Consider the following 19,326-nt stretch of genomic DNA (forward strand, 5'->3'; position numbering starts at 1 on the left):
CTGATTGGTTGTTTATCATTTTTAACCAATCACAGGCCAGCGTGAGTCAGTGAGTGTCTGAGCATGCTCAGTTTGTCTTCCCTTCCTCCTTTGGGCTGCAGGGTCACATGACTGAATTAGCACAGCTGCTGATCTGTTAGCATGTTAGCATGTTAGCAGCTGCCTGTCGGGTTCGATGCTCACGTTTGTTTTCCCGTCAGTAATCTCACCATCATTGATCATGTCATGTGATGAGGGGACCGAGCCGTTCATGCTCCTCTCAGGATGAACCGTAATCAGCTCTGGTGATCATCTGGTGTCTGATCAGGTGTGTGATCAGGTGTGTGATCAGGTGTGTGATCAGGTGTGTGATCAGGTGTGTGATCAGGTGTGTGATCAGGTGTCTGGTCAGGTGTGTGATCAGGTGTCTGGTCAGGTGTGTGATCAGGTGTGTGATCAGGTGTCTGATCAGGTGTGTGATCAGGTGTGTGATCAGGTGTCTGATCAGGTGTGTGATCAGGTGTGTGATCAGGTGTGTGATCAGGTGTTTGATCAGGTGTCTGATCAGGTGTCTGATCAGGTGTGTGATCAGGTGTCTGGTCAGGTGTCTGGTCAGGTGTCTGATCAGGTGTTTGATCAGGTGTCTGATCAGGTGTCTGATCAGGTGTTTGATCAGGTGTTTGATCAGGTGTCTGATCAGGTGTCTGATCAGGTGTCTGATCAGGTGTCTGATCAGGTGTGTGATCAGGTGTGTGATCAGGTGTGTGATCAGGTGTTTGATCAGGTGTCTGATCAGGTGTCTGATCAGGTGTGTGATCAGGTGTCTGGTCAGGTGTCTGGTCAGGTGTCTGATCAGGTGTTTGATCAGGTGTCTGATCAGGTGTCTGATCAGGTGTTTGATCAGGTGTTTGATCAGGTGTCTGATCAGGTGTCTGATCAGGTGTCTGATCAGGTGTCTGATCAGGTGTTTGATCAGGTGTGTGATCAGGTGTGTGATCAGGTGTCTGATCAGGTGTCTGATCAGGTGTCTGATCAGGTGTCTGATCAGGTGTCTGATCTGGTGTCTGATCAGGTGTCTGATCAGGTGTTTGATCAGGTGTGTGATCAGGTGTGTGATCAGGTGTTTGATCAGGTGTTTGATCAGGTGTCTGATCAGGTGTCTGATCAGGTGTCTGATCAGGTGTTTGATCAGGTGTTTGATCAGGTGTCTGATCAGGTGTTTGATCAGGTGTGTGATCAGGTGTCTGATCAGGTGTCTGATCAGGTGTTTGATCAGGTGTTTGATCAGGTGTCTGATCAGGTGTGTGATCAGGTGTGTGATCAGGTGCTGTCTGTCCCTCCATCTTGCAGTTCTCTGTTTTATCAGCAGATTGATCTGAACTTTTTTACTGCGGAAATAAAAGAATGTAAAAAGAATGTGGGACAGGAAATAAAACCTGTCTGTCTGACTGTCTGTCTGACTGTCTGTCTGTCTGACTGTCTGTCTGACTGTCTGTCTGTCTGTCTGACTGTCTGTCTGACTGTCTGTCTGACTGTCTGTCTGTCCGTCTCTGTGTGCAGTCAGTCAGACAGTCGGGATTCTGTCTGTTGTTTTAGTTCGTCTGTTTTCTGTTTCAGCCTTTTGTCCTGAGCTGCTGTTATTACTGACCCAAACACACACACACTCTCTCTCTCTCTCACACACACACACACACACACACACACACACACACACACACACACACACACACACACACACACACACACACACACACACACACTCTCTGATCTGCTGAGCTGCAGTGAAACTTCTTTTAGCAGCTAAAAACCTTCTGAACTAAAACCTCCTAATAATCACTGTGATATTCTAACAAAACGTTTACTGAAGTTCTTTAACCCTTCAGAGTCTAGGACCGCCACACGGCCTCAAAGTCACATGTCACACGTTTGAAAACGTAAAGCTGTGACACAAGCATGCAGGTGCTCCATTCAAAGACTGTTGGAAAGCGAACACTTCAAACTTTTTACAAGTGTTTGAATTTTGTCGATCGGCCTATTAAGACTAAAGTTATGAAGAGCCGAAGTGGCGCACTACAGCTCTTCTACGAGTTAGAAGATGCTGAATCTGGGGAAGAAGGTTCTGATTCTGAGGAAGACTCCTTTCAGAGGATGAAGTGGATGCTGCACGTGAAGACGAAGGAGAGGAGGTGTCCGCACAGACCCCCGCTCCTCCAAAGATCCAACTAGTTCCTGCTGGGATTTTGTGTTTCTTTTGCACTTTTACATCCAGTGTGTCCATATATTATGTCAGAATAAATAAATACTTGACACAAAGAAAGACAAGCTAAGCAGTTTTAATGGGAAACACAAAGGTAAAATGAAAAGTAGTAAAACACGCTGTTTTACCCCAGACTGTGAAGGGTTAGGGAACCTGATCTTCTGTTACTGTCAAGGTCCAAACTGGTCTGGTCTGGTCTGGTCTGGTCTGGTCTGACTCTTCACTGCTTTACTGCACAGACTCACTTTAATCAGTCACAGCGACTGTTTCCAGATCAGGTGACGCAGCACAGAAGCTAAACCACAGTGTGGCACGAGACCGTCAGTGAACTACTTTCATTTATTCACAGATATTTTATGATATTTTCTTACCGTCAGGTTTCAGCTGCAGGTTTGTTGGGTTAGGTTTAGGAAAGAGATCCTGGTTTGGACACATCAACGACAGGTACATTACACACTACGTGTCATCATCAATCCACCAATCAGAGCAGAGGAACAAAGAGCTGATGACAGGTGAAGAACCTGATGACCCGTAGTCACAAGTTACGGTGTTGCCACGGAAACAGTAGGGTGATACTTTCAGCGATGAGCGTGGCGGCGGTCAGCTGTGCGTGTTCCAAATGTCTAGTTGACCAATCAGATCGCTTATACCAGTATAACATAAAGTACCTCAGATTTGCCTCAGCGCTCATCTAAATCTACTCGGTTCCATTTAAACACACAGTACGGCAGGTCATGAGGGTCAAACACGCCGTCTGACGCACACAGACGGACGAAGATAATCTGATTGCAGGTCTGCTTCCCTCTGTGAGAAACACCTGAACTGTCGCAGCAGAGCGTTACCCACGATGCCCTGCTGCGAGACGTGCCGAGGCATCGCGCCTCCTGCAGGATGTGAGACAGGAATGAAGATAAGACGCCATCGGAGCTCCGTCGGGCCGTCTGCCCGTCTGCTGGTCGTGGTTATCGTGCAGGAAGAGCACAGTTACACCTGCAGGATACATGAAGGTGTTTGGGTTTGAAGCCGCAGAAAAATGTCTGACAGATAAAGACGCCGTGAAGCGACACGCTCGGTGACCACGAGACCACTCGGGACCGCAGCTCGCCGCCGCCGCACCTGCGGCACGACACCAGGCTTTTAGCGCCGCCGTCCACTTCCTGTTTCACGCCAAGGAAACTAAAGCAGGAAGGAAGAGTCGTGATGTCATCACGCCAGCATCCTGACACTCTGATTGGTTCCAGACTTCGAAGCAGATCCCTTTAAAAACCCGACACATCAGCGTGTTTTTGACTGTGAACTTATTGGAAATGTAGAAATCACAGAGAGCAAAAGTCCTTGTTAGACCGAGGACCTGGACCTGGACCTGGACCTGGACTGACCGTGGTGGTCTGGGTTGGTCCGTGGTGGTCTGGGTTGGTCCGTGGTGGTCCTGGGTGGTGTGTATGAGCTGGATTAAACTGACTGTTCTTCTGTCTGCACAGGTGTGTCACTGCAGCGGGAGGTCTCTCTGTCACTGCGACGGGGTCAAAGGTCAAAAGGTGAGAGGCGGGACCAGGTGCTGTTGTGATGTCAGAGCAGGAAGTGATTCGGCCATTTGGTTGGGTTTGGGGACACTCGCAGCTAATGTTAGCATATCGACAAGCTAACCTTAGCATAAAGACAGCTAACCGTTAACTTACTGACAGCTAACCATGTATGTTAACAGTTAGCTGTTAGCACACTGACAGCTAACCTTTAGCGTATTGACAGATAAATGTGGCTGTAAAGGATTATTATTACCTTTTGTAAAGGTGCTTCATGAAACAGGATTGAAGGAGATAAAGCTTAACAGCCGTTCTATCGCTCTCTGCTAACACACCAGACGACATTCAGAGAGAGCGATAGAACGGCTGTTTGTGGTTAAACCAAAAGGATCTTCCAGGTCTCTCTCTGTAGGGATCCTTTCCATGATGCTGTCACACACTTAGAATAACACTCTGAGCCTGTCAGTGGATCAAACAAGCTCTTTTAGTGGACCTACTGTGATCAGGTGCGGTTGTCCCAAAGGATCACGTTGATCTACTGGACCAGTTCCAACACTTTTACTACCTACCAGTCACTCACACACCAGGATGAGGACACAGAGGATCATGGGTAGAAACAGTGGAGTTATATTTTAAAAACAACGTTAAACAGAATCAGAAATTAAAATAAGCATTAAATTAACTTTTAAAAACAATACAATAACATTAAAAGCTCTCAAAAATGATGAATTCCAAAGATTACCTGAACTCTCAGAGACCTGAACCGAGCTTCAGCCGTTGTGTCTCAGGTGTGGTGCTGGAGACCACCCAGGTGTGAACTCTGTGATCTCAGGTGTGTTCAGCAGGAGAATAAAGGCTGGTTCCTCTCTGTTGAACATGAAACGTCCGTCTGTTCGCTCAGGGACCTGAATGCACCTGGACCAGAGCCAGGATGTATGTACACCTGAGTCTACCTGAGTCCATCTGAGTCTAACTGTGTTTACCTGAGTCTACCTGAGTCCATCTGAGTCTAACTGTGTTTACCTGAGTCTACCTGAGTCCATCTGAGTCTAACTGTGTTTACCTGAGTCTACCTGAGTCCATCCGAGTCTAACTGTGTTTACCTGAGTCTACCTGAGTCCATCTGAGTCTAACTGTGTTTACCTGAGTCTACCTGAGTCTACTGTGTTTACCTGAGTCTACCTGAGTCTAACTGTGTTTACCTGAGTCTACCTGAGTCTAACTGTGTCTAACTGTGTCTAACTGTGTCTACCTGAGTCTACCTGAGTCTACCCGAGTCTACCTGAGTCCATCTGAGTCCATCTGAGTCTAACTGTGTTTACCTGAGTCTACCTGAGTCTAACTGTGTTTACCTGAGTCTACCTGAGTCTAACTGTGTTTACCTGAGTCTACTGTGTTTACCTGGGGTCTACCTGAGTCTAACTGTGGGGACAGCAGGTGAACTGACCCAGGATCTGTTCTGTGCCTCATGGGAATTACCTGTGTTTTCATCCTCCGCAGGGTGAACCCGGTTACCTTGGATACGATGGACTTCCTGGAGTGATCGGTTACCCTGGAAACGAGGGCCACCAGGGTGCACCTGGAGAAAAGGTAATAACCTTCGACCTGAACACAGCAGACATGTTTTCATAAGAATGAGATTCTTCTTATTATTATTATTATTAGACTGGAGTTCCCCTTTAAAACAGTAAACTCTTAATAGTTCTGTCAACACACCTGTCAGGTGTCCGAGGTCTTTGTGTTCGTGGACACCGGCGGACAGACGATGACCTCTGACCCCCAGCAGCATCAACTGTTCTGTAAAAACTGAGCTGTTGTGATGTTTTCAGCTGAATCATCATTGTATATAAATATATCATGTGTTTTGTCCTCAGGGCGATTCGGGACCAGCAGGAGGTTCAGGACTAAAAGGCTCTCGGGTACGACCGACTTCCGTTAACTTCCTGTTTTAACCTTTTAAAGCTTAAACTCTGACACTTTTTTGACATAATGGAGCCAAAATGTGTCCCAGCAGGTTTGAACACGAATAAAATGAGTAAAGGATCCATCATATATATCCGTCTCTCTGTTCTCTCCAGGGTTCTTCAGGAAAACCAGGTTTCCCAGGACCTCCAGGTCTGCCGGTAAGAACCATTCACGCTGCTACACTGATGTTTCCAGGACAGCCACCATGTTTTTCTGTCCCCCCTCTTCCTGGTGTATCTCCCTCTAAATGACTAAACGAACATCCTGAAGACTAAACTAGAGACTGAGACCAGAAACTCACCTGGAAAACATTTTTCTGGCTATTTTCTTCAGAAATATCATGTTTGTTATGAAGTCAGACAAACATTTTATGCTTACTGTGTTTCATTTAGCTTGAAATTGTCATGATGTTAAATTGTTTCAGTTGAGTGTGTGTTGACCTCAAAATGATAATTAAAAACCAAGTTAGCATTATTCATTTATTATTTATTTAAAAATTCTAAATACATGAGAAAATAGTGTCTCACTTTTTAAATGAAATAAATATTTTAAGTTTATTAATATCCACAAAAGTTCTATCAACTATGTTAATGAGAGGACCCCCCCCCCACTGCAACTATAGAATGGTTTGTCCCAAAAACATGTGACCAGCATCACAGGAAGTCATTTCTCTCAGTGGCGGCCATGTTGAATCCACTCTGATGGGCGATATCTGATCTGTAACAGATTGTCAGGAGGAGACGAACTGGTCTGAACGTCTGACTTCGACTTTTAAGGTTAAATGTTAGCAGAAATATCTTTTCCCTCTAAAATACCAAAACAGTTCTTAATGCTTAAACTTTGCAGCTAGTGGATAAATTATTCTGAAGGAATATTTAACCTTAAACCAATGATTGTCTTATTCAGAAAGTACATTACTTTAGTACTTTTGTACAAAGTCCCCAAATTTTAGAATAATGCAGCAAAACAGCAGATATTTCCCTCAAGAAGAGGTGGAGACCAAAAACAGAGCTAAAAGAGCGAGAAAACTGGACTTTTAGTTCATCAGGTGACACGAACGTAACTCCAAATGAAGGATCATGTTGCTGGCGTTGGCCAAAATCAGTAATCAGATATTACAGGTTAAATCATCTAAATCTCCACCTTCTCACTTCATTTTTACATTTAAATGAGTCTTGTAAATGATAAAGAAAAGCACAGCTGGAATATTTCAACATGTTTTCACCTGAACTACATGTATTATGTCGACACCACACAAGTCAGCGAGCTAGAATTAAAACAAAATGTCACCTGAGGTCAGATTAACTGCAGATTTTCTCATTCAATCAAAGTTTTAAGAACTTTTTAAGACTCTTACACCAACAACATGTCCTGATAAGACCGAAACGTCTGTGTTTGTTTTTTCAGGGACTCCCCGGACACGAGGGATCCATCGGCCGACCAGGACTCCCAGGATGCAACGGGACAAAGGTAGGGACGATCACCTTACTTTTACTTTTACAGCTTGGTTTTAATATTCTGCCTTCTTGAATTGAAGACGTCAGAGAGTGAAATACATCAACAGAACTATCAGGCAACACGAGGGAGTTTTAGGACTTTTTTATGCTCGACCCAAAGTTTGCACAGTTTTCAGAAGCTGGAATCCAGTGAATCCAGTGAATCCAGTGGGTGAACAGCACTTTTTAAACTCCACTTCCTGGGACAATAATCACCAAACACTGATTGATGTATTGATCGGTGTCTTTCAGGGGGAGGTCGGTTTCCCAGGGTACCCCGGGGGTCCAGGAGCTGTGGGGCTTCAAGTAAGTCCTGCCTACCTCCTGTATAAAAACGTCCTGTTTACATGTCATTTAGGGGAAAATACTACGCTAGGCTAATTAGGTCTGGGAAGCTGAGGCTAACTGTGTTCATGTGTTTCAGGGTCGACCAGGACAGCGAGGTGCAAAGGTGAGAGAGCACACCTGAACACATGAAGAAACTCTGCGTCTCCTTCTCTTCAAACATTTTCCACGTCGGCTGAACATGTTCAAGTGTTCTTTCTCTGATTCTCTCTTCAGTTACAACTGACAAACTCAGACCGATGTGAAAAGTAGATTTATTGTTGTGATGAATCTTTTAGGAGGTAAATATTTCTGTCACTTCCTGTAATGATGGTTGGTCTAAACTGTCCGACTTGACTGCAGCCGTCTGTCAGCGCCCCCTGCTGCTGCTTAGTATTCTTCATATGATGCAGCCTCTGTTGTTCCACGTGTATTATTTTGCATCACCTGCAAAATTATGAAGGAAAAAGGTGTGAAAATCTCATCTGGACGCTGCCTGTTTTTAGCCACTCAGCAGATCTTAGATATAGAAAAGAGTTTAAACTGATGTGGAGCTCCTCGTCTGTACGACAGCGTCTATTTCTGTTCATGTTTCTGCTCCTTTCTGGTTTCAGGGCGACTCGTTCATCTTTCCCGTCGCTCCAGAAATTAAAGGAGCAGCAGGACCCCAAGGACCAGATGGAGAAAACGTCAGTCGCTGTTGCACATTTTGTCATTATTCAGACAAGACAAATGATCTCCGCCAGTCTGTGGTGTCGTCATATCACATCATCAATCACAATCTGACAAATGACAAATGACCTGAAGTGCAAAAAAGAAACGAGGAGGATGGAATGATCCTCTGACTGGTGTTTGTGTTGCAGGGGCTGAATGGAGATCCAGGTGACTCAGGGTTGCAAGGACCACAGGGACCCATCGGACTTCCTGTACGCTTCAGACCTGAAACTGTCAAACTTTATTTAAATGTTAACAGAGATCAGTGGTTCAAGCTGACATCAGGTTTTTTTTTTTACTCCAGGGAAGTCCAGGACTGTCGGGGTTATCTGGAGAAAAGGTGAGTGTGAAAACAGGCTGAACTGGTCTGAAAGAACCACTTTATCTTGTTTTAAATGTTATCATGTTGTTTTAAATGTTATTATGTTGTTTTAAATGTTATCATGTTGTTTGCACAACTTAATACTTTGGTTGGTAGTTAGTTGAGAAGTTTGTATTTCTTTTTTAAAAAGTTCTTGTTTGAGTTGTTCGAAAAGTTTGTACCTTTTTTTTAAATTTCAAATCCTTGAGTATCTTTTTTTTTAAAGTTTGCATCTTGTTGCTAAAGTTGTTGTTTGAGTACCTTATTTGAAAAGTTTTTTTAAGTTAGTATCTTGTTCCATCATTTATTATCTCGTCAGTAAAGTTCTTAGTTTGATCGCATGAATTAAAGGTTTCTTTCTGACTGACTTTACTTCCAAGTCATTTGAATAATCACGGCTCATCTCCACTGGATGTTTGAAGGCCTGTTTGGTCATGTGACTAATGATCATCCTGATGATGTGTTTTTGGTTGCAGGGTCAGGAGGGTCCCAGTCCAGTGATCCCGGGTCCCAGAGGACAGAAGGTGAGCTACCTGGACCGGATTTAAGCTAAATGCTAATGCTAATTCCCCAGGTTATAAAGTCACATGACCTGATGATTCACTCGCTGTGATGTGATAGAAGACAGATATTCAACCATTTCTAACCTGTGAAATCATCCTCATCATCTTCATCATCCTCATCTCCATCATCCTCATCCTCATCATCTCCATCATCTTCATCATCATCTCCATCAGCTGTGTTTGATTTTCAGGGTGATCGCGGCCCGCCGGGAATACCTGGACAGAAAGGAATCAAACTGTACGCTGAAGGACCCAAAGAGCTGAAGGTCTGTCTGTCTGTCTGTCTGTCTGTCTGTCTGTCTGTCTGCATAGGCCTCCACTAACACACTGACTAACTAACACACACACACACTATAGACCTCCACTACACACTAACACACTGACTAACTAGCACACACACACTATAGACCTCCACTACACACTAACACACTGACTAACTAGCACACACACACTATAGACCTCCACTACACACTAACACACTGACTAACTAACACACACACACTATAGACCTCCACTACACACTAACACACTGACTAACTAACACACACACACACTATAGACCTCCACTACACACTGACACACTGACTAACTAACACACACACACACTATAGACCTCCACTACACACTAACACACTGACTAACTAACACACAAACACACTATAGACCTCCACTACACACTGACACACTGACTAACTAACACACACACACACTATAGACCTCCACTACACACTGACACACTGACTAACTAACACACACACACACTATAGACCTCCACTACACACTAACACACTGACTAACTAACACACACACACACTATAGACCTCCACTACACACTGACACACTGACTAACTAACACACACACACTATAGACCTCCACTACACACTAACACACTAACTAACTAGTACACACACACACACTATAGACCTCCACTACACACTGACACACTGACTAACTAGCACACACACACACTATAGACCTCCACTACACACTAACACACTAACTAACTAGTACACACACACACACACTATAGACCTCCACTACACACTGACACACTGACTAACTAGCACACACACACACTATAGACCTCCACTACACACTGACACACTGACTAACTAGCACACACACACACTATAGACCTCCACTACACACTAACACACTAACTAACTAACACACACACACACTATAGACCTCCACTACACACTAACACACTGACTAACTAACACACACACACTATAGACCTCCACTACACACTGACACACTGACTAACTAGCACACACACACACTATAGACCTCCACTACACACTGACACACTGACTAACTAGCACACACACACACTATAGACCTCCACTACACACTGACACACTGACTAACAAACACACACACACACTATAGACCTCCACTACACACTGACACACTGACTAACTAACACACACACACACTATAGACCTCCACTACACACTGACACACTGACTAACTAACACACACACACACTATAGACCTCCACTACACACTGACACACTGACTAGCACACACACACTATAGACCTCCACTACACACTGACACCCATAACGTGTTGTAATGACGTCCAGACTGAAGCCGGAGCTTGTTCCTGTTTTTATTTTAGATCCATTTAAACAGGAACAAGCTAACATGCTAACATGCTAACATGCTAACATGATCTTTTTTCCCATCGTGGGGCAGAAATGAGCCTCCGTCTCTCTGTCTGTCTTCACTGATTCCTCTTGTTTTTATTTCAGGGAGAACCAGGAGAAGTTGGACAGAAAGGCTGTCCTGGACATCCTGTAAGTCAGTCTGTCTGTCTGTCTGTCTGTCTGCCTGTCTGTCTGACAGTCAGAAGTTTATCTCATCCACAGAATCACTATTTATTATTAGTTATCATTATTAACTCTGAATGATTATATGAATCATAACCTACTGATTGTTTTAACTGTGACGTGTGCGTTTGTTTTCTCCTCCAGGGCGTGCCGGGGAAATGGGGGGTCAAAGGAGGGAAGGGCGGGCGCGGTGATCCCGGTTCACTGGTGAGAGAGGCTGCTGGTGATCTACCATCAAAACCGATGAGATGAAGTCATTCATTTTGTGGAGCTGAACCTCATCAGAGACCCGAGCGGGTGCAGACCAGGTCCAACATGATTGGTGTTTGTGTTTCAGGGCAAACCGGGGAAGGACGGAGTCCCGGGAGCGCTGGGAGAACAGGTAACCCGAGCTAACGGGAAAGCTAACCAACCCGCTAATGTTAGCATGTAATTGTGATGTAATTTGGAGATTGCACACATAACGGAACATGACGCCTCCAGATAGAAACAGTCAGTTCAGTGCTTTTAAGCTGTGGGGGTTTAGTTTTCGTAAAACTTTTCCAAAGCCCAGAAGAATCTTTTTTTCTCTGAATGACATCACTGCTGTTGTACGAGCCAATCAGCAGCCAGCTGGCCCAGAGGCATGATGGGAGTAACATTACTGCACACATTCAGTATAACCCAAACGTAACCTGGAAGATGGCAAACGATCTTCGCCTTCGGAGCCCAGGTCATGTGACACATCCATGAAGAAATGATGCTGATCACATGGTGTTGGGACAAACCATTCTTGAGTTGCAGGGTTGTTTTTTTTGTGGACATTAATAAAGTGAAATATTTATTTTCATTTCAATGTTAAACTCTACTTATTATCTTATTTTATCTATTTAGAATGTTTATGTACTGGATATTGAACAGCGAGCGGCGACTTTATGGCAAAACGGCGACAGGACTTGAATCATCCTGTTGACGCCGCTCGCTGTTCATCATCCTGCTTATTCCACAACGTCATACTAAAGAAGGAACATGACTGTAGTGAAGGAGGCGTCGCTCAGACGTCTGAATGAATAAACTGAACCTGAGCTGTTCGTCTGCAGGGAGACCCCGGGGATCGTGGGTACCTCGGCCCTCCAGGTATCGAGGGAGCCATGGTGAGTAAAGTATCAGTACAGGAAGTATTACTGCAGTAGTACACACAGTACTGCATGTTTATGGTGTGTGTTTGTGTGTGTTTAGGGAGAGAAAGGTGATCTCGGTCCTACAGGTGCTCCCGGGGAGGTGAGTCTGAAGTTTTATTGTTGTTTTGTTGGGTTTTTTTCGTCTCTTTGCAGATTAGAATGTTAAAGTAACCAACAGGAAGGATGGTCTGTTCCTCCAAAATAAGAGCCAGGTTGATTTAAAAACAAAAGGTTTAAAAATACTGGAATTACTCTTTAAATCTCATTCATGGTGAGTAGTCACGGTAAAAGTGTTATAATTCCAGGAAGTAGTCATGAGCCAAGATGATCCTCTACGATGATGATGCTGTGGTTTACACACAAGGTGGATAATTTAAAATACTGCTCGTTGAACCATTAACTGTGCTACGACAGGAGAAAACGCCTGGTTATAAAGAATAAGTTTAGCACCTGTTCAGGCAGGTATCAGGGGCCAAAAGGTGAGGGCAGGGCTGTCTTTCGTCATGTTGCATATGTGTTTGTTTCAGATGATCTGGAATGACATATTCCTGAAGGGCCAGCGTGGCGTCGTCGGGCCCCGTGGACCCCCGGGAGTCCCCGGAGAACAAGGTAGTACAGTGAACAACATGGAGGGTGAAGGGTCAGACTGTTAGAGGGCAGCCTCAGTCTGGACTACAGGTCCGTTTGATGTTGGTGTCGTTGATGTTCTTCTTCTCTGTTTTCTCTCAGGACTCATTGGTTTTCCTGGACTGCAGGGCGAAACAGGTACTCTCTCTCACTAACTGTTTCTGATTGGTTAATGATCAGATAATAATCAATAATCAACAATTATCGGATCACACAGTATTTGGAAATGACATGGAGTCAAATATCGGAGTGGATGTATTTTGTCTCAAACATGGAGCTATATCTATAGTTGATCAATCAAATCTGCTCACCTTCTCAGAGGAACTCTCTTTTCAAAACCACCAGACTCCATTGACAAAAACAGTTCATTAGTAAACAGTTAATTTCAAAGTTGCTGTTCTGTTGCCGTATTGATCAGTTGTTTTCTTTGTGCTATTGTTTGACTTTGGTTTTTTCACAGGGTTAGCTTGGATCCAGAACGATATCTGACGTGATGCAGATTAGCGTAGAAATACTGGTTGGTTTCTGAATGAAATGGGTCGACTGTTGGAGGTCATAATATGGGTCCCTAGATATTATACTGTAATTACTACAGTAAATGGAGAAACACAATGACTTCATTAAGTAATTGAAGTACAAATATATATCAATAGCAATAATAATAATAACTAGATATAATATTATTTTAAAAAGTGAACCTGAACCTGTTTGTCTGCAGACATTATGAATCCTTTGGTTCCTCTGTAATGAAAATATGACTGTTCTTCCTCCCCTGAGGTGTGGCTCCCTCTGGTCCACCGGGCCCCCAGGGGCCGCCGGGCTCAAGTGGACCCAAAGGAGAAGCAGGAGAGCCGGGGCCCCTCACCATTGGCCCCCCGGGACAAACTGGAGTCCCAGGAAGTCGTGGAGTTGAAGGAGAACCGGGAGAACCAGGAATACCAGGTGATGTTCCACCTGTGTCCGGGTCCTTGTGCTGCAGAGGAGGGCTTGTGGTCGAGGTCCTGGAGGTTTCCTCATGATCCACAGTCTTCGCTTCACCAGTTTACAGTTTGTCTTTATCTGATTCAAAGAAACCAGACAGGCAGACAGAGAAAGCAGACAGACAAATATTTTATTCATCTCATGGGAAATCCAAATGTCGGTCATAAGATGCAGAATAAGATAAAAGATAAATAGCCAATAGTAAAACAAAGATTATTAATGTAAAAGGTATAAAAGTTCTCTTCTGCACGCCAGCAGGGAGTTTCTCTAAAAGGACAAACCAACATTTCTGGAAACCTTTGTATTCTGTCTTTAATGTTGTGGAGTTCCTCAGGGAAGCACCGCAGAGCCTCTGACTATGCTAATAAAATATATCTAGATTAAAACAAATAGTCCAATATTAAATCTCAGAAAGTTTATATGCATTTAATTTGCAGCAGCGAATACGTTTTGAAGGAAACATCATGTCAGTTGGATCATGTTTTTTATTAACCTGATGGGGAAACACCGTTCCTCTGAATGTATCAGTAAAACATTCACTGGTTCTTTCTTTCTTTTTGTTTTTCACATTGTGGTTAAATTTGAGGAAAGAGTCGGATGTGAAGGTGTTGTTTTGATCCATCAGGTGGTTAGCCTGGCTAACGGAGGATCGGAAGCAGGGGGAAACTTCTAGCTTTGCAACATCAAAAGAAAAACAATCCACCATCCAACAGTTCAAAGTCAGTCTGATTTGAACTTTATCTTCTTTCTGGCAGGTCTCTTGCAGGGAGGTGTTGGTCCTCCAGGAGTTAAAGGTCCACAAGGCCTGAGGGGACTTCCTGGAATCAGGGGAGAGAATGGACAGATGGGTGAGTGGTTAATAAGGTAGTAAGTGATAAAATATACCTTTTATATAATAGTGCAGTCACCTCATGTTTCTGTGGTCTGACCTGGAGTGCTGCTGTGCTGTTCTGTAAATGAACTACAGTTGCTGGTGCTGCAAGAAGTTTTTTTGTTTGTTTGTAGAACCAGATGGTTGTGACCCACTCAGAATGGACCTGTGGTTCAAAAGTGGGCCGTGATCCATGTGTTGGGAACCACTCATGTAGATTATCAATAGAAAGCACTTAGAAATTTGGCTGTTTTGCATAACGGACTGACTTGTGTTTTTTTTCAGGTGAGAAAGGGGAGGTGTGCTTTGTCTGTCCAATTATTTCTGGGCCCCCCGGACCTCCAGGTAAACCAGGAGAGCCCGGTGAAGACGGGGTGAAAGGTAAGAACCACACCTGACTCAAAAATGTTTTATTATGATTATCCGAGTTATTGATCCTGTCATTGGCAGAGTGAGACCTAGGCGTCTAAATTAAAGCTGCATCAGATTTAGTAAAAGTTTTTTATTTTTGGGTATTTTAGTCGTTAAGTTTCCTAAAAGTCGTCTTAAACAGAAGACATGATACTAAAACTTCAAATTAAACTTTAGCTGTGAATGATTTGACTTTAGCGTTGTTGCAGAATAATGAAACCCGACCAGCAGACAGCAGGATCTGATCCAGAGTCAGATTCAGTCTAAATATGTCACCTCACCATCTCTGTGATGTCATTCTGTGTCCAGGTTCAGTCGGCCTCACAGGACCTAAAGGCGACAGAGGGTTCAAAGCCAGTCGAGGACCACCTGGTTCACAGGTGAGCAGGTGACAAACTCTTCAACCCCCAGTGGATTCCTCTGATACTCTGTTGTACCTGGTTTTCATTGCTAATATTGGGGCAAAGTGTATAAAGTTTCCCTCTTTGCACCTCAAACTTAGGACTCATTATCCTGTCTGCTCCATCTGAATTAGCCTCCTCTGGTCCTCCTCTTGTTTGAGTCCTACCTCACAGAGCGATCACTCAAAGCGACATGACAAGAGTCTGAACTTGGTCCCCCCTTCTTTTCCCTCTCCTCCCGATTATCTGCTCACTTGCTTTTTCTTACCCCCTCTATGCTGATGATACCCTGCTCTACCTGTCCTTCGCCTCAGTCAGTCTCTCCAGAACTGAACATCTTGGCCCAATTGTGCCAAAAGTTTAATCTGGATCACAATGATCCGGACTAGGAAATCCCATGTCGGTTTTTCAAAGTAACATTGCACTGGATCACCCTGATCCTGACCCAGACTTTTTAGGATTACCAAATCTGGTTTACCAGTGCTCTAAATCAGACTAGATAGGCTAGGCTACGAGCTATGTGTGTATGTGTATGATGTATTATCATTATTATAATATACTGTGGCATTATTATATTCTGCATTGTTGCACGTTGTCTCCTTGTGTGAGTGAGTCACATCACGTGGGAAGGAGCAGGATTTCAACAAGTTAAAATGTTTTAACTTCCTGCTGTCTCTGGATTAGTTGGTAATCTGGATTTATTGTTTTTAACTCTTTTTTTCTGACTCTGAGACACAGATAAAACCATGGAGAGAGTTTTTGATAACATGTTGAGGAAAACTGTCTGACTCTCCTCTACACTTAGCTCATTTTACTGTTCAATCAACGACAGTTTAGCCTCTGGGGACGAGGGCCAGTGTTCACTTCAGGTGCAGACATCAAATATCCTCCTTCCTCTTCTGTGCGCTGGTCATCGTTTAGCCCGTATGAATGCAGATACAATTCTAAAAAGCTAATAAAAGCTAAATCATTAGATAGAGGCTAGCCGATGGGTTTGAAGATTGTATTTTGGCCGCGGTATTCCGCCTCTTTTGCTCTCCTCATGCACTGTTAACTTGGATGCCTGCAAAGCCTGAGAGGCTTTTATTGTTACTACGAAGCAGGACGTCCGGACTCGAACTCAGCAAGAGGTTCTGGTGGAAAACTGTCTCACTGGATGGTTCAAGTGCTGCTGAGATTACTGAGAAACATCATGACTGTCTCTCTCCTGTCTGTTGTACTGTCTTTAGGGCCTCTTTGGCATCCCGGGCCTCCCGGGGTCCCCGGGACCCATTGGAGAACCTGGGATCATGCAGAGGGTGGGGCAGAAGGGTGAGGATGGAGACCGAGGGGCGCCGGGACCACCAGGTCCCGAGGGGAGAGATGGATCAAGAGGAGTTCGAGGACCAAAAGGCGTTCTGGGCCAGAAAGGAAACCCTGTGAGTATCAGATAACATAGCAAACCACTAAGATCCTGTTTACACTTTTTGTCTTTTGAGCTCAAAATACAAGTGTGAACAACCATTAAGGGGCATTGTGAACCCATCAGTCAAACCACCTGCCGAGTTTGAGACCTCAAACTGTGTAAAGAAGCGTCCTCTGATTGGTCGGTATCAGTCTGTAAAGAAGCGTCCTCTGATTGGTCGGTATCAGTCTGTAAAGAAGCGTCCTCTGATTGGTCGGTATCAGTCTATAAAGAAGCGTCCTCTGATTGGTCGGTATCAGTCTGTATAAAGAAGCGTCCTCTGATTGGTCGGTATCAGTCTGTGTAAAGAAGCGTCCTCTGATTGGTCGGTATCAGTCTATAAAGAAGCGTCCTCTGATTGGTCGGTATCAGTCTATAAAGAAGCGTCCTCTGATTGGTCGGTATCAGTCTGTATAAAGAAGCGTCCTCTGATTGGTCGGTATCAGTCTATAAAGAAGCGTCCTCTGATTGGTCGGTATCAGTCTGTGTAAAGAAGCGTCCTCTGATTGGTCGGTATCAGTCTGTAAAGAAGCGTCCTCTGATTGGTCGGTATCAGTCTGTGTAAAGAAGCGTCCTCTGATTGGTCGGTATCAGTCTGTATAAAGAAGCGTCCTCTGATTGGTCGGTATCAGTCTATAAAGAAGCGTCCTCTGATTGGTCGGTATCAGTCTGTGTAAAGAAGCGTCCTCTGATTGGTCGGTATCAGTCTATAAAGAAGCGTCCTCTGATTGGTCGGTATCAGTCTATAAAGAAGCGTCCTCTGATTGGTCGGTATCAGTCTGTAAAGAAGCGTCCTCTGATTGGTCGGTATCAGTCTGTAAAGAAGCGTCCTCTGATTGGTCGGTATCAGTCTGTAAAGAAGCGTCCTCTGATTGGTCGGTATCAGTCTGTGTAAAGAAGCGTCCTCTGATTGGTCGGTATCAGTCTATAAAGAAGCGTCCTCTGATTGGTCGGTATCAGTCTATAAAGAAGCGTCCTCTGATTGGTCGGTATCAGTCTGTGTAAAGAAGCGTCCTCTGATTGGTCGGTATCAGTCTGTAAAGAAGCGTCCTCTGATTGGTCGGTATCAGTCTGTAAAGAAGCGTCCTCTGATTGGTCGGTATCAGTCTGTATAAAGAAGCGTCCTCTGATTGGTCGGTATCAGTCTATAAAGAAGCGTCCTCTGATTGGTCGGTATCAGTCTGTATAAAGAAGCGTCCTCTGATTGGTCGGTATCAGTCTGTGTAAAGAAGCGTCCTCTGATTGGTCGGTATCAGTCTGTAAAGAAGCGTCCTCTGATTGGTCGGTATCAGTCTGTAAAGAAGCGTCCTCTGATTGGTCGGTATCAGTCTGTATAAAGAAGCGTCCTCTGATTGGTCGGTATCAGTCTATAAAGAAGCGTCCTCTGATTGGTCGGTATCAGTCTATAAAGAAGCGTCCTCTGATTGGTCGGTATCAGTCTGTATAAAGAAGCGTCCTCTGATTGGTCAGACGTCTCTTTTCAGAATCAAAGCTGTAAAAAAGCTGTGAACTCGACCTGCTGAGCAGCAAACAGACACAGTTAGAGAGCAGCTGGTGAACTCTGGGGCTTTTTTCCTTCCTTTTATTCAGTAACATTGTCTGAAAGTGAGTGCAGTCTTTAATACTCACATTGTAAACAACAGATCAAACGCTATTAATAAAACACAGTTCAACCATGACTGTGATTCGCTGCAGCCAGACCAATCCTGAACGCACAGATTTCATTTCAACAGTCAAGGCTGTTTTTAAGTGACAGATTCCTTTAGATCCTCCTGCATCTTTAAAAAGAATAAGAGTTAAACCTCTTTGTTGGGAGACGAGTGTCTTTATTGATTTCACCACCAGATGGAGCCAAAGTCAGAAATGTTATGATCCTTCATGTGGTGACTTTTAGGGAGTGAGGTGTGTTTCCGTGGCAACAAACCACCCAATCCTGTGTCTGCACAGAGAGGATTGGACGAAATACTCGATATGCAGATGACGGTTTGTTGTTTCTCTGTAATGCTGCCTTCAGGGGCCTCTGGGGCCAAAAGGTGACAGGGGCCCGTTCGGGGAGCCTGGTCCCAGAGGACTGTTAGGACAGATGGGGCCTTCGGGGCCTCCTGGAATCGGGGCTTCGGGACCTCCGGGACCCAAAGGCAACGTGGGAGTCGTGGGACAGCGAGGAGATCCTGGAAAACCAGGTGGGAGCTTCCAAACTGACCAAACGTCTCGGAGTGACTCATCCTTGGTCCTGCCTTTAGCACCAGCAGCAAAATTATTTTTAACAACTTTTCAGGTGTAAAATAACTGAAGCTTTCACATAAATGTAGTGCAGTGAACAGTTTCCCTCTGAGATGATTTGGCTCTCAGCAGGAAACCTTCACTGAAAGTCCACTGAAGCAGAATGAACTCAGTTTTCCTCTGAGGTGGG

At 44.4% G+C, this 19,326-nt stretch overlaps 1 protein-coding gene across 1 annotated transcript in view; it reads left to right on the top strand.

Annotated features, from left to right (window-relative positions):
* Positions 1-4,480: 4,480 nt before the first annotated feature.
* Positions 4,481-19,326, top strand: part of LOC139200070 (collagen alpha-5(IV) chain-like) — a 30,001-nt gene continuing 15,155 nt past the window's right edge. Inside the window, exons 1-21 of the mRNA XM_070829300.1 lie at positions 4,481-4,570; positions 5,260-5,349; positions 5,634-5,678; positions 5,838-5,882; positions 7,132-7,194; positions 7,473-7,526; positions 7,645-7,671; positions 8,159-8,233; positions 8,408-8,470; positions 8,563-8,598; positions 9,096-9,143; positions 9,374-9,448; positions 10,941-10,985; positions 11,163-11,225; positions 11,356-11,400; positions 12,098-12,151; positions 13,583-13,769; positions 14,943-15,038; positions 15,378-15,448; positions 16,699-16,887; positions 18,928-19,096. Of these exons, the coding sequence (XP_070685401.1) occupies positions 4,481-4,570; positions 5,260-5,349; positions 5,634-5,678; positions 5,838-5,882; positions 7,132-7,194; positions 7,473-7,526; positions 7,645-7,671; positions 8,159-8,233; positions 8,408-8,470; positions 8,563-8,598; positions 9,096-9,143; positions 9,374-9,448; positions 10,941-10,985; positions 11,163-11,225; positions 11,356-11,400; positions 12,098-12,151; positions 13,583-13,769; positions 14,943-15,038; positions 15,378-15,448; positions 16,699-16,887; positions 18,928-19,096 (1,630 nt within the window). The remainder of the gene's footprint in view (positions 4,571-5,259; positions 5,350-5,633; positions 5,679-5,837; positions 5,883-7,131; positions 7,195-7,472; positions 7,527-7,644; positions 7,672-8,158; positions 8,234-8,407; positions 8,471-8,562; positions 8,599-9,095; positions 9,144-9,373; positions 9,449-10,940; positions 10,986-11,162; positions 11,226-11,355; positions 11,401-12,097; positions 12,152-13,582; positions 13,770-14,942; positions 15,039-15,377; positions 15,449-16,698; positions 16,888-18,927; positions 19,097-19,326) is intronic.

This window comes from Pempheris klunzingeri, chromosome 4 (assembly GCF_042242105.1).
Source record: "Pempheris klunzingeri isolate RE-2024b chromosome 4, fPemKlu1.hap1, whole genome shotgun sequence".
NCBI lineage: Eukaryota > Metazoa > Chordata > Actinopteri > Acropomatiformes > Pempheridae > Pempheris > Pempheris klunzingeri.